Here is an 18,839-nt window from a genome sequence, read left to right as displayed (position 1 = left end):
CTTATCCTGCGTAAGTAAATGATGAGAACTTTGTAAAACCAAAATCCTATAGCTGCAAAATTAACCATGGAAAGAAATGGAGGGCATTGCTCTGTCCTGTTAAGCTTTTGCTCTTGCTTTTCACTAATTGATATATGCATAATTCCTTTGGAATGGACTGTTTTATTGTCCTCTTACTCATGCTGAGGTGGATAGATAGAGAGCAGAGTTGAATGTATTGGAAATTTGCATTGGAAATAGCTGATAGGAGACAATTGTCTATTCTATCAAGAAATGTGATTATTTAATATCAAGTGTCAAAGGGCTGCTTTGATATTTGTATTAGGGACCGTAAAATATTTGTTCTAGGTTAATTGAATCAGTCTCTGTAAGTTTCCAAGGGGAAGAGAGAGATAATATGTGAGATATGAAAGAACCCTAATCTCTTGTCCTTTATCAGTGCTTTCTGCAATTCTGAAGTTTCTGTTAATTATGGGCTTTGGATTGGATTAAGCTAAATTAATGTATTTTGGATGTGTTTTGCAAAAGTTGCGTACTTGAATTAATTTTCTTTCATTGCACGAAACCGATTTCTGCTCTGAAGCCCTTAAGTGTTAGAAGTGCTAACATATACCAGATATCCAATTCAAAATGAAGGATGTGTGTTTGAAGTTTGTACAGATTTTCTAGGCATGCCTGTTATTTCAAGCAGGAGATGCAGCTGACATTTCATTTTGAATCATCTGAATTAACTGCTGGTAGGAAGCCAACAGAACTAGTATCTTCACACCTACGCATTTTCAACCTTAAGCTGGACATTGCAAAATAAAAATTAAAAAAACCCCACAATGCCAAAACAAAGAAAAAACTCATTCTCCTATCTATTGTAATAAATTACAGGATTTGCAAGTTCTAGGACAGTAATTTGTCGCTGTAGTGTATGTTGAAAGAGCTCTGTTGGCATGTCTCTGTGTGCACATGCATCCACACCTGTGCATGTGAGAGATCCGAGGAATTTACTGATACAGAGGTCATGCAAAATTTGAAGATATTTAGCTTTCATGTGAAAAAGTGTGTGTATAAGCCATACTGGTGCTGTCCTGCAAAGTCACATGCTTAATTTTCTCTTCAGTTTCAACTCTTTATCCTGTACAGTCTGATTTTTTAAAATTGTTGATTGTATGGTAGGGGAATTGTTTGTTTTTTATAGATAAATTCTATTTTTGTAGTCCTTTCCTTACTACTCTGCTGTTCTTAAATCCAGTTCAAGCAGGAGATTTAAAAACATTTGAATATTTGTGTGGTTTTTTGAGAGACTAAAAAGGTAGAAAAATGCTTGAATTTAAGTATTAATTTGAGAACTAATGTGAGAACTGCATTATTCCTGGGATTTGAGCCTGATAACACAATAAACAATCATATGACATATGGTTGTTTACTCTTTATTTTAGTGAGAGTACACTTGGGTCCAGAATGTAATGTGCATGTACTTTCTGTGTAACTTAAATTGTTCTCTGAAAGTGACTTATGTAATGAACATGTTGTTTCTCAAGATTACTCAGGTAAACTGATTTTATGGAGAATTTTCCTGATCTGAAATGCACCTTTTTGTATTTTAGGTTCATTTTGATGGCTGGGATAGTATTTATGATTATTGGACTGATGTCGACAGCCCTGATATCCATCCTGCAGGCTGGTGTACGAAAACTGGACACCCCCTTCAGCCCCCACTTAGTAAGGGAAACCACACTAATGTAATGGCAGTAAAATACATGTGTGCTGTGCTTTTTTCCCCTGCCAGTGCTATTCAAAGAAGAGAAGCCACTAGGATATGCAAAATAATTGCAAATGTGACATTTAGTGCAAAATCAACAGTCAGTAATTAATCACTTTTTAGTAGATGGCTTTATTGACCCTTTCTGCAATGGAAATACAAGAACCACAGTCAAAACCAGAAGTAATGTAAAGGATCTGTTGTTTAAAATCCTGGCCCTCTCAAAGCCAGTACTGAAACTGCTGTGACACTCAGTAGGGGTAGGGTATCACTCTTAAGATCCTTTGTTCACATCTCTCTTGATGGATACTTTTTGGCTCAAAGGAGTCCAGAGTGCACTAAAAAAGCACTGCTTTCAAAAGCTGTGGCAAATCCTCAAAAACAACTAACTTCCTTTTCTTCTTCAGCAGAGCAAAAAAGGATTAATGGTGCCCACTTTGAAAATAAATCTAACGGAAGCATGGTACCAATAATAACATTGGATTTACCAGCTTGTCCTCTCTGGGGATTTTGTTTTATTTGTTGAAGAAGTGGGAGAGGTTGCAGGGAGAAGAGACTTGTTGGTAAATACTTCCCTGCCTAGGCCACTGTGTTTCTGGATAATGGCAGTGAAATCACTTTAGCCAAACTTTGAACAGATGAGTTTTTAAGTGAGTGCTCTTCTCTGAGACTAGTTTATATAATGACTCTGAGGTAGTTTGCACAAGTGCTGAGTATTCACAGCTGTGACAAGGTCAGAAACAACTGTGCTTGGAAAATAAGAAATGCTGAGCAATGCCAGGTACTCAGAAAATAAAAAAGTAAAATAACTGGGATAAGCCAGTGTGAATGTGTTACCTGTGTGAATGTGTTACCTGAAAATGACAGTACCTCAATTAAATGTCTCTAAATGCCATGAAGAAATGATTCCTATCCACGGTGTGATCAGAATATATTCATTAGTTTCCTGAGCACTCCAGCAGTACAGTGATGACTGCCTGTTAGGAAGTTAATCATTCTGCCTTCAGAATCTGAATAGTGTGCCATAAGTGCCAAAGCACAGAGTGAATAGTGAGGAGAAGACATGATGCTGCATATCTGCTTCTTAATGTGAGATATGCTGTCCAGTGTGCTGAATGAGCAACCCAGTGGGAAAAGTAGCCTGTGGCCATATAAATAAAAATTGTATCATATGGCAGAAGAGCTGAATGAGTTTGAGACGTTTCTATTATATAAGATTGATATATAGATAAAAACCTTAGCCTAGGTGGGAGTATAAAATATGGAAATTCTTGGTTTTGGAGGCATTAAAAGAAATAAGGTACAGGTGCCCATCACATATAACATGTCGTCTCCTCTAGGTGGTGGCTTGGGAGGCACTGCACTGTTCATCCCTTTTAGGATGTGACTGGTAGAAGTAAATTTCTGTTAGGCTGCAAAAACTAAGATGGATGATATGACAGGAGAGGAAGTTGACCATCTACTAAATAGGAAAAAAGTAATAAACTACGCAAATACTTATAAAATAGAATGATTCCTGAATAAAATATGAATCCAACAATATGATTTGTTTTATTGCCATGTAGAATATTATAAAAATGCTAATATTACTTCCAGGTAAATTAAAAGGTATTTCCAGACTTCTGCAAAGGTATCATGAGGAGGGGAAAAAAATATTTTGCAAGACAGTTTCTGCCTCAGTCAGTATGATAAGACTTTCAACGATGATGTCCAGATCCCTGTCTTTCACATTAGAAGCTTTGTGTGAATGCTGTGCAAGGTTAACAATATTAGTCTAGAGCAGTTCCCAGTGTTCATGTATTCATACTGTTTTCAGATGTACAGTAATTTCATGATTATAAGCTGCACCATTTTGACTAAAATTTTGGTCCGAACCCAGAAGTGCGGCTTATAATAAGGTGAGGCTTATATATGGACAAAGAATGAAAAGTTACTGTTTTAGTTTGGAGGACAGGTGTCTGCTAAGAAAGGCAGGAGCTTCTCTTTGAAATGGAGAATGTAAACCCCCTCCCTCCAAATTATTATAATTTTGAAATCAAGGGGCTTTCAGGCAAAGATATGGGAATTAGGAATAACAGTTCTTTTCTAGGGAAATTAAAATAGAAATACAGTACTACAAAGAAACAAACTCCAAACCCTGACAAAGTCGGAGTACAACCTGACACCCCGTCAGGCAGGGTGTTGATAGCAGTCCCATTAAATGGTGGCTGCATCCTCCTGCAGTGACAGATGTGATTCAGTTGGAGCAGTGCTCCTGCAGAAGGTGCAGTTTCCCTCCGGAGGTCCAGTGGTGATGTGGAGAAATCCGGTTTTCCTCTGGAGTCCAGTGGAGAAAGGGGCTCCCTTAGTGTCCCAAAACCTGTTTTTATCTTGGTAAGAAATGCTGGGCTCTTCCCCCCGGCTGGAGCAACTTCCAATGGGATGCAGTAATTTTATCAGTCCCACAGTGGGGCTCAGTGGGCCATTAGCAGAAAATGACTTGCTGGAGGAAGGATGGGTTGTGAAAAGATAGAGAACAATGCCCTGCCTGGTTTCAATTCATGTCTCATTAGCAGAATAACTCCCATGGAGATAAGGATCACTGCCCCCACCCTCAACAGATGGTGATAGAATAGATGCCTTTTACAACACTCTGTATTGTAAGCCAAGATAGTTACCGACACCGGACGTGCGGCTTATAATCAGGTGTGGCTTATATGTGGACAAAGAACGAAAAGTTGCTGGCACCCGAAAGTGCGGCTTATAATTGTGAAATTACTGTAATCAAGTCATCGTTAAGGATCCTGACCTTTCTGATAACAGTTAGGGAATTAAGAGCCAAGTATTGGTGTTGATTTTAATATTGTTCATTGTTTCACGGTGATGCAAACAGGAACTTCTCACATAAACATGGACAACCCCTTGTACCCCTTCTAAATAATGTTTTTAAGGAGTTCAAATTTTTTAAGTGAAGAGAGAACATTTATAGGGAGTTAATTTTTTCAAAATCAGAACATCAGTGAACTGGGACTTCTCTTTACAGAAATATCTCCATTCAGATAACTCTTCCTCTTGAGTCCACTTACTTGCTACTTTATAAGCATGATTTCTGCATAAAGGTAGACAAGGTGAAATTCCGTATTCTCTCATCCATTACAGTCATTAAAGGCTATAGAAGTCTTTGGATTTCAGTGTAGCAATAGTTTTGCACTATTTGCATAGCTGGAGCATTTGGTAAAAAAAGCTTTTAGACTGCCCTAATTATACATAATAATTCTCTGCCTTTCATTATCCATCTGCGAGCAAAAACCTTTCATCTGGAAGAATATTTAAATAGACCTTTTCATGCCTGTATTGTTATCTGTAGGGGGAGAGGCAAGTTCGTGTGCTTTTCAAGAAGAACTGGTACTAGAGGGAGACGGTGCTCGCTAGCGGAGGCACAACAGGTGTTCCCAGTGTCACGTACTGTAGCACGGCTGTCTCTCACTTGCTGTGAAACCGTGGGTTATGTATTGTGTTTGCTTGGGCCTCAGAGCTCCTTTTGGCACGCGCCCTTTAATGTCTGCAGGCATCATTGTTACAGGCTGATGAAAATCAGATGGACACATGAATTTGGAGAAGTGAAAAAGTCAAAAATCTCCTGATGGATTGCTCTTTTTAGTAGTGTTTTCAGCCTTCGTTTTCACATCTTTTTTACTGGAAAACTTCAGTTAAAATATGTCTAAGGACAGTACACATTACAAACACCTCCCAGTCTTCAGGAACAGGGATAGGGTAACTTACTTTTTCTGTGCTCTTGCAAAACAACTAGGTTCCAACTAAAAGTAGATAGCAGAAGAAAATATTTGAGGTCATGCAGGTCCTGAAGATTTGTGTTCTTTGTATAGATGTGGTTCTGTTGTAGAGATTTAATCGCACAGTATAAAATTATTTCTCCAGTGGATTAGGTTGTCTAAATATACATCATGCTTTTACAGAATGTATTATTAAAGTATTTCTGTTTATTTATTTCTTCATCCTTGCTAGAATGCACTGGTATTCATACATATTTATATAGCTTTAAAATATTAGATCAGTTTTTAAAATCTCATTTGTAATTTCACCTGACATGCAGGTCCCTTGGAATTGGTGGAAGCTTTAGAGCATGGAGGGTGTCCCACAGCAGGATGTAAGGGGGTTGGACACATTAAAAGAGCAAGACATATCGGCCATCATAGGTATGTTCTGTAAAGCTGATTTTATTCTTTCAATTGAGGGACGTGTGCAGATGGTTCTTTTAAATTGTTGTTCATAAGAAAACAGATCCAATCTGGAAAAAAATAGGAAATCTTGTAAACCTAAATATGCAGTTATTTCAGTTACCATGGTGAACATGCTGAAATAAACATTAGCAATCTGTAACTTCATTTCACCAGGGTGTGCTGAGGTAAGATTTGTTGTACATTACTTTGTTACAATTGGAGATTCAGTTACTCTGTATTTTGTTCCTTTGGGAATTCCTCAGTTTGCTGTCCAGATTGCAAAAATGTTACAGACATATAAATATATATAAAGCAGTAAGTTTTGAACTTTTTGAAATACGAGGCCACTGATTTTATTATGGTTTGGATGTTTTTTGTCCTGCTTGGTTGATAAGGGTAAGGATTTGCTTGTTGGCTTGGAACGATGCTAGAAAGGAAATTCCAGTTGACATATTCCCGAATGACAATGTGCTGCTTCTATTTAGTGTTTCTAAAGTTGCTTTGTTGAACACCTTCTGAAGTATAATGCAGAAATATGGACATCTCATCCTAGAGAGTAGCTGATATTAGCATGGGAGAATGGAATGGAGGGGACAAAGTGACAATGACCAAGTAAATGGGAAACATTTCCTGAGTTTAAATTTTATTCTTTTATAAATATTTACAGTGTGAGGTGAATCCAGAGTGTTACAGTAAGGAGTGTACAAGTAATATAGTATGTTGAGAATGAAGCACTCTAAATATCATCCTGTTACCTTTTTGCAAATTAGGGCTTCCAAAAGTTGTCATTTTTCCATTACACAGTCATAGAATTCTCAAATGTCATTATCACTTTGTTCTTCCTGCTTTCACATGTGATTAGAGGACTGCTCTTTGGTTATTTATCTATACATTTTTTAAAGTATCTTTTCAAACTACCTTGATCCAAGAGTGAGGTCTGCAATCTTTTCACGTTTTTGAGAGAATTATGTCCTGTTGACTCAAATTATGCTACAAGGTTTTGCTGGTTTATCACCATGTGTTAAGTTCCTGACTAATCCCTATCAAAGACACCTGGCCATCAAAACTTACTGTATTGCTGCATTTTGATATGCAAAAGGCATCTTCTGCTGCTAGTTCTTCCCTGTCTGCAGCAGGAGCACTATTTGTGCTGTTAGGAGCAGAAGAGTTCCTGATGCTAGGACAGGCTTTATCCCCAGGAAGGGACGTAGCTGGGATAGCTCCAGTGACAAAACTTGTTGCAGTATGAACTGTGATGGAGTTGTCATGACAGTAGGCCACACCACTGTCTCTTTTTCTGTCTTATTTTTCTTTTTTTTTTCCTACCTGTATTTCTACCTTTCCTTTTTTACTTTCCCTTTATTTCACTCAACAAGTAGGATAATTCCTTAAACAGTCAAGCCAGTCCTTAAGAGGTTGTCATCTGTTACTGTACTGTAACCTTCTACATTCAGACCACTGCAAATGTAAACTAAACTAGATTTGCCTAAAAAGCTTCCTGACTGCTTATCTAGAACTAATTTAATTTCATATTCTGGTAGACTTGTATGATTTATTTTTGCATCTAATCTGCGAGGCAATAAATTCCAATTCCTTACTAAATGTCATCTCAATTACTTAGAATCAGGTGGACATACCAAGGGTTTCAACCCAAAGTTGAAACTTAAAATAAGAAAAAAAAAAAGTAAGTAAATTTGTCTGAAAAGTTTTTAATTTATGATCTCTCTAAATAAACATTGGTAATAAAAGTTCTCATGCTTTAGATGGGATGAGTAAGAGCTATATTTCTATTTTCTTTGTGTAGCCTTTGCTTTTATAGCTACATTTTCCACGCTGTTTAAAGGTTGTTATACTTACTCATCCTGAATATTAAGAAAAGAAACAAACTCATGGCATTTCACTGTGCTTTTTTATTTTATTGTAGTCTAAGCAATCCTATTATTCGCACATTAACTGATAGTTCTAGGCTATAAAAATATAACCAAGAAGATTATGTTGAACATAAGACAGATATTTGCTGTTTCATAGCAAATATATTTTACCAGTAGTTATCTTATTCACTAGCTGTTTATTTGCCCTCTGTGATGATATTCTAGTTTTGTTCTTGAGTATTTCTGTGGAAAATAATGAGATTTGTTCTCATCTGGAGCCTACAAACTTGAGAGTCCAGGTCTCCACAAAAATTCTAGCATTGTACCACCACTTTTTTCCTGAATTAACAAGGAGATTTTTAAATCTGTAAAATTTTCCACATCAGGTAGCATTCCCATGGCTCTTTTATCTTGGCAACCCTGAAATGTATTTAACCATGCTTATCTTGTTTTTTGTGATGAGGTGCAATGCATAAATGCCTGTGTGCCGAAAAGATGATAATTTAAAATGCTAAGTAGTTCTGAAATAATTTTGAGAGCTTGTTCCTTAGGAATCAGATGAAAGCCTCGGTGATTAATTATATAGCAGTGCTACAGCATTTACTTTTTGGAGAAGTTGATGTTACTAAGGACTTGGTATCTCTCAACCGTTGATCTAGGGTTATGTGTGGCGCAGCTGAAACAGCCTGATGCACAGATTGTTAGCATTATGCAGATCACCCGCATATTTATGACTGTGAATTGTATACCCTGATGTTTAATGCATGCAGTAATTCTCAAGTTCAAGCAGGAGTGCAAAGAGGTCAGTTGTAAGTACAATAATTTCACGACCATAAGGCACACCGGACTATAAGGCGCACCCCCCAGGAGTCGGCAAAATTCGCAACTTTGTAGATCAGATAAGGCGCACCGGACTATAGGGCGCACTTTTTTTTTGCAGCGAGGCTCTGCCCCCAGTTCCCCCTGCACAGTTGCTGGCCAAGGCCCCGCCTCCACCCGGCAGCCATTGGCCCCCTGGCCCGCCTGGACCCAGTAGGGGTGGTGCCACAGGCCGCCAGGCCCGCCTTCACCCGGCAGCCATTGGCCCCCTGGCCCGCCTGGACCCAGTAGGGGTGGTGCCGCGGGCCCCCTGGTCCGCCTTCACCCAGCAGCTGTGGGCCCCCGGGACCGCCTGGACGCGGCTGCCGTGGCACTGCTGGCTCCCCGCATGGCTCACAGCTCACACTTCCGGGGTGGCAAATGTCACAACTTTGTGCATCAGATAAGGCGCACCGGACTATAAGGCGCACGTCCAGGTTCAGGGGAAAATTTTAGTCAAAAGGGCGCGCCTTATAGTCGTGAAATTACTGTAGTTCATTCGAGTTTTGAGTCAATTCTTCATGAGTAAAGATTTTTGCCAGAAACTTCAAATTTCCCATGCATTAAGTGTAAGTTGAAGTGAACTGGAAGTGCTGTGGTAGAGGCTGTGTTGTAAGACAACACATGTTGTGTAAACATAGAAACCTCTACTCAGCAGGAGGTCACACCTTTTAAGTGTCTGTTGAAGTAATTGTCAGCTGGCTTTTGATGCCAGTCTCAAATTTAATTTTATTTTTTATGTAAGGTCATTTGCACCAGTCAAATCCATTCTAAAGTATTCTTGATTCAGGTTTAGACTGTTGAAGAGCTTTCTCCTAAAAAATGAATGCTTTGATGATAAACATGCACTGTAATTTGTGAAAGAGAATAGTTGTATTGCTTGTTTTAAGACTTGTTAAAAATGTTTTCATAAATTCTGAAGTAAAGAGATCACTTAAAATCCATCAGCAAAAAAAAAACCAGCAAGAAAACCCAACAAATAAACAACAAACAAACAAACAAATAAAACCAACAAAAAACCAAACCCAAACACATCCTTCAGATGCTGTGAGGATCTTTTCTCTGAAGGTTTCTTGTTAATTATAGATTCCTACCAACTGATGTGGTCACCTGGACATAGGCTGCTCTAGACAGTCTAATCCATCCATAGCCCAGTCTGGAGCTGTCACACAGCCTCATCCCTTGGCTGTGCTCAGCAGTAACTTGCACCTGAAGGGCACTGAGGAGCTGCTGTTGGTGACATTTCCAGCCAGTACAGCTGAACCAGGAGACATGTCTGTGGCTTGATACAGGGTTGCAAAATATTCCAAATGTTCATAAAGACTAATCGTCTACATTTAAAAGTACTTTGTATGCAAGTTCTTAGACCTAACGGAGTGCTACCTTTTCTTTAGTTTAAGAGAGAATCCTGGCCTGTGTTCCCTTCTGGTATTAGGTGTAGCTGAGAGTATTCCATCTGGACTCTGTGCTTCAGAAAATTTGCATACTGCTATGAGATTGGAGAATCTTCAAATGTCTGGAGAAGACTAAGGTCCATGCCTATCAGCAGCCCAGTTTTATCCTCCTATCCTTGAACTTTGCAGAAAATAGATAGGTATGTAACTGTACCTAGAGGTAGATCTTGAGTGTCATAGAAGAGCAGTTGCAAATAAACACAGGTAGGATATGCTACTCTACACTTCTGTTCCATCAGACAGTTCTGGAAAGGGCTGGTTATGTAAACCCTCTGTTGACTTGAAAATCCCAGGCCTATGATCAGAACAGTATATTGCCTTTTTCTCCCTTCATCTTTCATGATTCAGTAAAAACAGAAACTTATTTTAATGCTCAGTTTTTACTCAGCATATGCAGGACTCTGGAAACAGTGGCTCCCCTTCCTTGGAAAACTGTCATGGACACACATACTGCCAGCCAATCTGCTGCCATTTCAGTAGTGCCCTGCAGACAGCTAATTGCTGTCAGCATTTGGAGATGGCTGATTACTCTCGTGTGCGGGGGTGTGTGTGTGTCAGGTGGCATTAAAGTGAATGTTTGTTTACTGAGGCAGCTCCAATGATAATTGAGATCTGTGTGTTGGACTGGTTTCAAAGCTGTGCAGCAGTGCTGGGGGTGTACAGCCCTGTCAGAAGAATGGCAGAGGTTTCACATTGACTATTTGCTGCTGCTGTTGCTTCCTGCCATTCTTCCTGAGCCTGTGGTAGACCTTGGTACCCCCCCAAGCCAAAGATATCTGATCATTTTGGAAACTAACTTCTGAACTTCTGCTGTTTTCAAAATGGTGTGCTAAAGCAAAACGTAAGCTGGGGCAGAAATCCAGGTTTAAGGTGGCAGAAGAGTAAAAAATCCTTATTAATACTTAATAATCTAAACATCAAGACTTTTGAGCCCTTGAGATGAGTTGTGTTAAAAACTTACAGTCCTATATAAATTGAATACTTCTATTATGTAGGAATAACAAGATTAATTTTTCTCATTCTTTTGTAGTAGACAAGTTAAACTGAACTGAAAGCTGGAGGCATTGATATTCAGGAGGATTTACTGATTGATCCAAAGCCATACACAGGTTCATGAGTTCTTTTTGTTGCCTCAAGTAACAGTAACATCAAAGGACTATCCAGGAGTTTTTAAAAAATGATACAGCAACTTGAATGATTAATTGCAGAGAAAAAGGCATCTAAAGCTTGTGTTCCAAAGCGTTGTAAATATTATAACTGTTGTTGACTGAAACTGTCATTCAAGTTCAGTTTTTCCAGAAAATACTAAAAGGAAAGGGAGTATATAAGCAGGCAAGTTATTTTTGTTTGTTGTTTTTTTATTATTTTTATTTAAAACCTGTTAGTGGTGTTGGTAAACAGAAAAGCTGCTGGAGTCTGACAATCATATTGTCAGATTTCATTGGGAAGTAAGGCTTGCTTAATAATACACAACTGAAGTTAAATACCACATTGGTAGTGTTCAGTGCTTCCTTGTGGCAGCCCTTTAACTGCTTGGAAAGGTTGCTCAAAACACCTCTGTGAGCCTAGGAAGCTGAAAGAAAATTACATGCTTTGCCCTGTAGCAATAGCAGAACTGAGATTAACCAATATATTCATGAATTTCTGAAAACTGTATTTCATCACAGTGGTATGTGTTTGTCACAGCAGGAACTTAAATCACACTGGCATTGGTGCCTTAAAACCTTTTCCTGAGCAGAAGTCTGTATCTTTCATCTTGTATTTCTTTTGAAAGAGAAAAAAGATCGTTGTGATAGATGCAGCAGCATCAGGCATCTGGCAGAGGCTAGTCCTAAAACACACAAAACCAGTAGGCTGAGAAGAAATGTAAGTACGCATATATAAATAGATTTAAATAAAATGCCCAATTCTGCTTAAGAGAAAGTAGAAATAAAAGGTGAATGCTCCAAGTCAATTTTCATTTCTATATTTTACACATCTCTAAAATAATTCATTATCGAAGGCATACCATACTTCAAGTTTAGTGTTTTATAGCCAGTTGGGTGGCTGGACTCTATCTGATTTGGATGTATAAACAAAAAGTTCCTCAGAAGAAGGCAAAAAGATGACTGTTCTGTGTTTCATTGCATCACCTGGGACTATGGCTGCATGTCCCTTTAAAGCACTGTACAGACTGTTATGGAACAACATCTGCTTGGCGTAGCCTTGAACAGGGATCTCATCTCAATGAGAAAAGCAGAAACTATTCTATTTTTTTTCCTTTCTAATTCAAGTTCAGCATAGCTGCTCAAAGATTTTAAAATAATAATATAATATTAAAAAAAATAAAAGGTTGATACTGTCTCTTGTTTTCAAATGAGCCAACTGAAGAAATCAAATGTCAGTATCCTATCTTGCTGGGTTGCAAGAGCTAACTGTCTTGGCCTTAAGGAATTTTCTCCTTTATGCAAATGCTGATAGAAATGCAAATTTCTACCAACTTTTTGTTTATCTTGGTGATGTCAAAATTAGTTCACCTATATTGGTCCAACCCCATTACGGCAGCTGTTACATACTCATTCTGAACCCAGAGCTTTGTTAGTAAAGGAAGAGGAGAGTGTACAGTACATACTTCTTCTTTTTTAATGCTGTGCTTTATAGAAAGAAAACTATAGTGAAAGCTGTTGTTTTTCCATTAATTTTTGAAATTTGGAGGTGGCAGGGCATATGGCTTGTTTATATTAGACCGTTCTCTTTGGAAGTTATGCATGTAAATATCAGTGAAACATAGAAAATATTGCAGTGATTTATGGAAAGATAAGTAGTTATGGTAGCTACTTTCTTGAAAAGAAAATAAGCAAAATTGCAGAACATGGACTTTTTACCTTTTAAAATTTTGGAAGTCATTGTAACAATACAGGTGGATAGGAAAGCATGCTTGCAGAATATAGTTAATGCCATAGCTCACGAGCAACAAAATGGAGCATCATATGTAGTACAGTCTGTCCTGTATCTCACATAGTTTTGAAAATTTGAGTGTGATGCTGTTCACTGTTGTGACATATGTATACTATTCAGAGTTTAGGAAATCATTATTGATGTGTTGATTATGTGGTCTGGCTGACTAATCAGAACACTGCAGAGCATTCTACTAAAGAAAAATCCTAGTTCAACCCCATGTGTTTTGGTTTGTGTTGCTGTTTTTCCCTTTCCTGCTTCTTGTGCAAATACTGGTTTTCTGACTTTGGTAGAACTTTCACATTTCTTAGAGCAGTATTTACAAGTCATTGTATCAATGTTCATTGTCAAATTATTTCCCTAGCAGGAGTGCAGGGAAATAGGAAATGTTAAGAAAGACTGTAGAAATACCACAGTCTCTTTTGGAATATTGCAAAATAGTGTTTGCAGAGATGGGGCACTCAGCTGCAGTAAGGGGATGTACACCATTCCTCATGTTCTGCCCTTGAAAATGCAGCATCTGTGTAGACATTACATAATAGAAATATCCTCCTTCACATAAATAAATAGCCATGGTAATATGACTTTATGTGGAGAGACATGGGTAAAGTCAAAGGCATCCTGTGTTGTATGTATAAATACCATTAAATTTATGAGGGAGCAGGTGAAACATTTATCAAGCAATTTTCCACAATGAATGTTGTAATAGAAATTAATACAATTTATGTTATACAAGTTGCTGTTAAAAGGAAATGCGAAGTTGAGTTTTTTGCTCAGTGGATTTATTAACATTTTAAAGTACGACTACTTACTGCATGTTTTTTTAATCTTCTTTATATTAAGTTATTGCATCTACTTCTAGGAAATTCCAGTGTCATTTTTTTTGAAATCAGTAAAGTGTCTGATAATAAGGAGTAATTTTTCTTCTTCAACTTCTAGTGCAGTCAGCTGTCCATATTCAGAGATGAACTTGAACAAAGAAAGCCTCTTACCTGACCGATTGAGTGGGGAGATGCCTGCAGCCAGTCCTATCCCCAGAAACAGAAAAGTGGAAACAAATGAAAGATCCACCTCTCCTGTAATCAGGTAATTATGATTGAAGAAATATCCATGACTAACAGCAGTATTTTATTTCTGTGTTCTCTAATGTGATTTATAACTGTGCAATGACTGAATGGTTTCAGAAAGGCCTGCCTATTTATCTATGTTTTCATTTACAGGGAAGAAAAATGGTTTTTTCAGTGCTTATCAAAAAGGTCACGGAGTCGTCAAAGACTGATAACTCATTTTACTGTCTATGGTTTGAGTTTTGTTTCTTCTTCAGTGTAACTATCCAGACTAAGTGTTTAATTGGAGTTTAAAATTGAATGTTGACCAGTTGGTTTCACTTTTGAAAATTATTTCTTTGTGTTTATTTTGTTTGCTGTAGTGGCGTTATTGATGGAACTGTAAATTAATGTAGCTCTTTGAAGAACAGCCACTATTCTGTCCTTACAGTGGGAGTGGGGAATCAAATTACTGGGACTGAGTTTTGCAAGAATAATGCTGAAGTCTGTAGCTGAAGCTTTTAAACAGGAGCATTGGGAAAAAACAAAGGAGTGCGATACCAAGATGATTATTTCCAGATGATTATTTTATCTCAGAAATTGTGGATACTGATTCCTGTGCTTTTTTTAGGCTACAGAGGAAAATAGAGAATTTAAGAAGGAAAGGAAAGGAAGAGACACTTTCCCTTCTTTTCAAGGGTTACCTTAATGTAAATGTGAAAATGTGAATGATGTGAAATGTGAAAATGTGAAGATTTCCAGTAATAACTGGATAACCACATATTTTCAGTAAATGGTATTTTAAATTGCCTTCTCGGAGACATTTTTAGCTTTGTGATTTAAAACCCAAAATGTTCTGCTGTCTAAGAGTTCTGCCTGATTGGATTGTTCTTATAAATGTAGGGTTTTAGAAATCTGAAGTGTCTTAATTACTCTCTGGCAGGTAGCCTGCTTACCCTTACAGTGAATCCAGTAGCACTTTGAGCAAAGTCCTCAGTAGCAGAGACTGTGTCAAGTGCTACATTTTTCATTTCCCAATTAAGAGGCTGCATAGAACACTTTAAAGGCTGCACAGTTATATGTTATGAGAGAGAAGGGATAGGAGGAAAATAATACCTCGAAGTGTTCTTGTGTTACAAATATTTGAAGTGGATAGCTTATTATCGAAAGTAATATTAGACAAATTCTGTTCCTGTTGAATTGCCTTATCATTTTACCACTGATTTAATGGAGAAGAGAGTTCTTTATTTTGATCTCTGAAAATGCCAGGTATACAGTTTTTTTAGTGGTAAGTAAAATCTTCTCTGCATTTCTTAAACAAAAAAACCCCACCTTGAGTGTTTTCAGTTGACTTTTTATGCATAGATAAAATAATTTAAACAACACTTTAGCTGTTTCCACTTGTAAACATTTTGTTAATTTGTTTTAAACAGTGACAGAGAATGCCCCAGCCCTGGTCACATAGGTATGAAATCTTCACCTCACAATCGGCCATCTGGGAAAACTGTACCAGAAGCAACCAAGCTGGAAGATACAGAAAATAAATCTCCTTGCAAGAAACCCCTGTTATGCAATGTGAAAGACAAGAAGGCACCTGGGTAACTCTCAGTTCCTTTCAAAGTATTGGGTGTTTGGAGTCAGTTTAGAAAGCATCTTACTAGGCAAAGGAGTCCAGTGATTTGTCTGTGGAATTCTTACAAGCAGTGGGAAGGAGATGGAAGCTCCTCAACTCTCTTTATATTAGAAATATAGGGGAAGGGAGTATCACAGGGTATATAAGAAATAGGAAATACCTGTCAGAGGAGAGGAAAAATACAATACAGTTGTTGGAAATTGAGATTCTTCTTCCTAGATTTGTATCCTAATTATTTTATGTATACAAATATGTACATACATGGAAAAATTAAAAGTAATTCTTTAACTTTCAGCATCTGGCATGCACTTTTGACAGAAAATGACAGGAAAATTTTTTTGTACCATAAATATCATCCTCCAGGGCAAGTTTGGAAACTGTATTTGAAGCTAAAAGTATAAAATCCAGTGTTTTCAGGAGGAAATGTGAGGTAATAGGATTCTGAACATTTTTAATTAGTTGCATTTTGTTGACTATTTTCAAATAGAAAGAGATGACACCCTGGAATAAGATGTGTCATTTGTTATATATTTACATGAGCTACCTTATTTTTTGTTCATAATATATGAACTGTGTTAGCAATAGTAGTGTCTTGAGAGACAGAGACAGGAGAGGTGGTATTATATGGTAAATAACCCACACTAAAGCTGATTATTTAAATGGAACTATTTTGTTAAGAATTGGACTTTGATGATCTTTATTGGGTCCCTTCCAACTCAAGATAATAAACAGCATTCACTAGTCATACTCTAGTGGATTTAAACAGCAAAAAAAGAAAATTACTTTTAGTATAATTTTGAAATAACCTATGTTAAAAAATAGTTGTAATTCACCATGTTAAACATACTAACAGTAAATTCACGGAGTTTTTAGTAATATACAGTAATTTCACGATTATAAGCCGCACCATTTTGACTAAAATTTTGGTCCGAACCCAAAGTGCGGCTTATAATCAGGTGCGGCTTATATATGGACAAAGAACAAAAAGTTGCTGTTTTAGTTTGGAGAACCGGTGTCTGCTGAGAAAGGCAGGAGTTTCTCTTTGAAATAGAGAATGTAAACCCCCTCTCTCCAAATTATTATAATTTTGAAATCAAGGGGCTTTCAGGCAAAAACATGGGAATTAGGAATAACAGTTCTTTTCTAGGGAAATTAAAATAGAAATACAGTACTACAAAGAAACAAACTCCAAACCCTGACAAAGTCAGAGTACAACCTGACACTGTCAGGCAGGGTGTTGGTAGCAGTCCCATTAAATGGTGATTGCAGTCCCCTTGCAGTGACAGATGTGGCTCAGTTGGAGCAGTGTTCCTGCAGAAGGTGCAGTTTCCCTCTGGAGGTCCAGTGGTGATGTGCAGAAATCCGGTTTTCCACTGGAGTCCAGTGGAGAAAGGGGCTCCCTTAGTGTTCCAAAACCTCTGTTTTTATCTTGGTAAGAAATGTTGGGCTCTTCCCCCTGGCTGGAGCAACTTTCAATGGGATGCAGTAATTTTATCAGTCACACAGTGGGACTCAATGGGCCATTAGCAGAAAATGACTCGCTGGAGGAAGGATGGGGTGTGAAAAGATAAAGAACAATGCCCTGCCTGGTTTCAATGGATGGCCCATTAGCAGATTATCTGCCATTGAGATAAGGATCACTGTCCCCACCCTCAACAGATGGTGATAGAACAGATACCTTTGATCACACTCTGTATTGTAACATGCGGCTTATAATCAGGTGCGGCTTATATATGGACAAAAACCAAAAAGTTGCTGAAACCCAGAAGTGCGGCTTATAATCAGTGCGGCTTATAATCGTGAAATTACTGTACTTTGACTTTACAGACTACCTCTTAAGATTAATTGAAGAAAAATTATTTTGTCTTTTATTTTTTTAGAGGGTGTTAGCTTTAGAAGACTTAAGATAACCAATACTTGTGTTATCTGCTCACTGAGTTGAGTCAGTTTAGTTAAGAGAATAAGTCTTGTGCCAGCTTTGAATGACCCAGAGACTTTGCAGCTTGTATTTCAACTGTTTGGATACACTGATGACTGGCTGCATTTCATCATCTAGTTTTCCTCATTCATTATGTATCCAGCAGAGGCATAGAGGACTTCCAGTAGAATAATCTCCCTTTGAAAAAAGCAAGAAAAATAATGTTCACAACATTAGGTATATGTGAACTGCTGGGCTTATAAAATATTGAGCATCTGCTTATTGCAATACCCAGTGGATCTTTTTAGATGTGTATTCAAAGTACACATGCATAATTGAAGACATAGATACACACACTTGTGTGCTCTTTAGTTGCTGAGCTCATAGTGTGGATTTAATTATGTTTGACTTCAGTTCAATTGTGTATACCTTTGTATTCAAAGGTAATCCTTTGCTTCATGGAAGTCCTTCACTGAGAAACCAACCGCAAACAATCCCAGACATGAGTTTTATTTTGTTATGTTAAATCTAAGTGGTACTCAGCTAATCTCTGGTCCCACTTACTCCTTTTCTTTTTTTCTCTCTCTATTTTTCTTTTTTTTTTTTTTTTAGCTCTCTATGCATCAAACAAGTGTACTAGAAAACTTTGGTTTGCAAAAATATAATTATGTACATAAATACTGCAGTGTGTCCCTCTGGAATATTCCTGAGATTAAAAGTCACAATAAAAATTACATACCTACAGCATATTCAATTTTAGAGTATCTTCAGAGTAGCAAAAGAATTTCACTGTAATAGAAATTCTATTCTGGAAATCTTTACAGTGAAGGAAACTGAACACTCAGGCTTCAGATTCAAATTATACTGGGTCTTGAAAAAAAAATCCAGTTTGTCTTCCAGCTTCTTATCCAAAACCTTCAATTCATGATGTGGTCATATTTAACTAATGAGGTAAAATTTCTGTAGGTATGTTGCTATGCAAGTTGCCCTCAAGAAAATAGGGAGGTATTTGTTTCCTCACAGGATTTGGTGATCTCTCTTCCATATGAATTACAACTGACATTACCTTTGGAATTAATTGCACTAGTACTTTAGCGTGTTACTTTAGAAAGTTTTCTGTGTTTGTGGAGTTTGGAAAATTAGTTTTAA

General features: G+C 37.5%; 1 protein-coding gene across 5 annotated transcripts in view; it reads left to right on the top strand.

Annotated features, from left to right (window-relative positions):
• L3MBTL3 (L3MBTL histone methyl-lysine binding protein 3) overlaps positions 1–18,839 on the top strand; it is an 82,245-nt gene that overhangs the window by 52,139 nt on the left and 11,267 nt on the right. For all 5 annotated transcript variants that reach the window (XM_033056126.1, XM_033056128.1, XM_033056130.1 and 2 more), the window contains exons 15-18: positions 1,599–1,713; positions 5,847–5,949; positions 14,033–14,179; positions 15,573–15,737. In XM_033056126.1, coding sequence (XP_032912017.1) covers positions 1,599–1,713; positions 5,847–5,949; positions 14,033–14,179; positions 15,573–15,737 — 530 coding nt within the window. The remainder of the gene's footprint in view (positions 1–1,598; positions 1,714–5,846; positions 5,950–14,032; positions 14,180–15,572; positions 15,738–18,839) is intronic.

Source organism: Catharus ustulatus, chromosome 3 (genome assembly GCF_009819885.2).
Source record: "Catharus ustulatus isolate bCatUst1 chromosome 3, bCatUst1.pri.v2, whole genome shotgun sequence".
In the NCBI taxonomy this organism is placed as follows: domain Eukaryota; kingdom Metazoa; phylum Chordata; class Aves; order Passeriformes; family Turdidae; genus Catharus; species Catharus ustulatus.
This window is presented reverse-complemented; position numbering and strand designations above follow the sequence as displayed.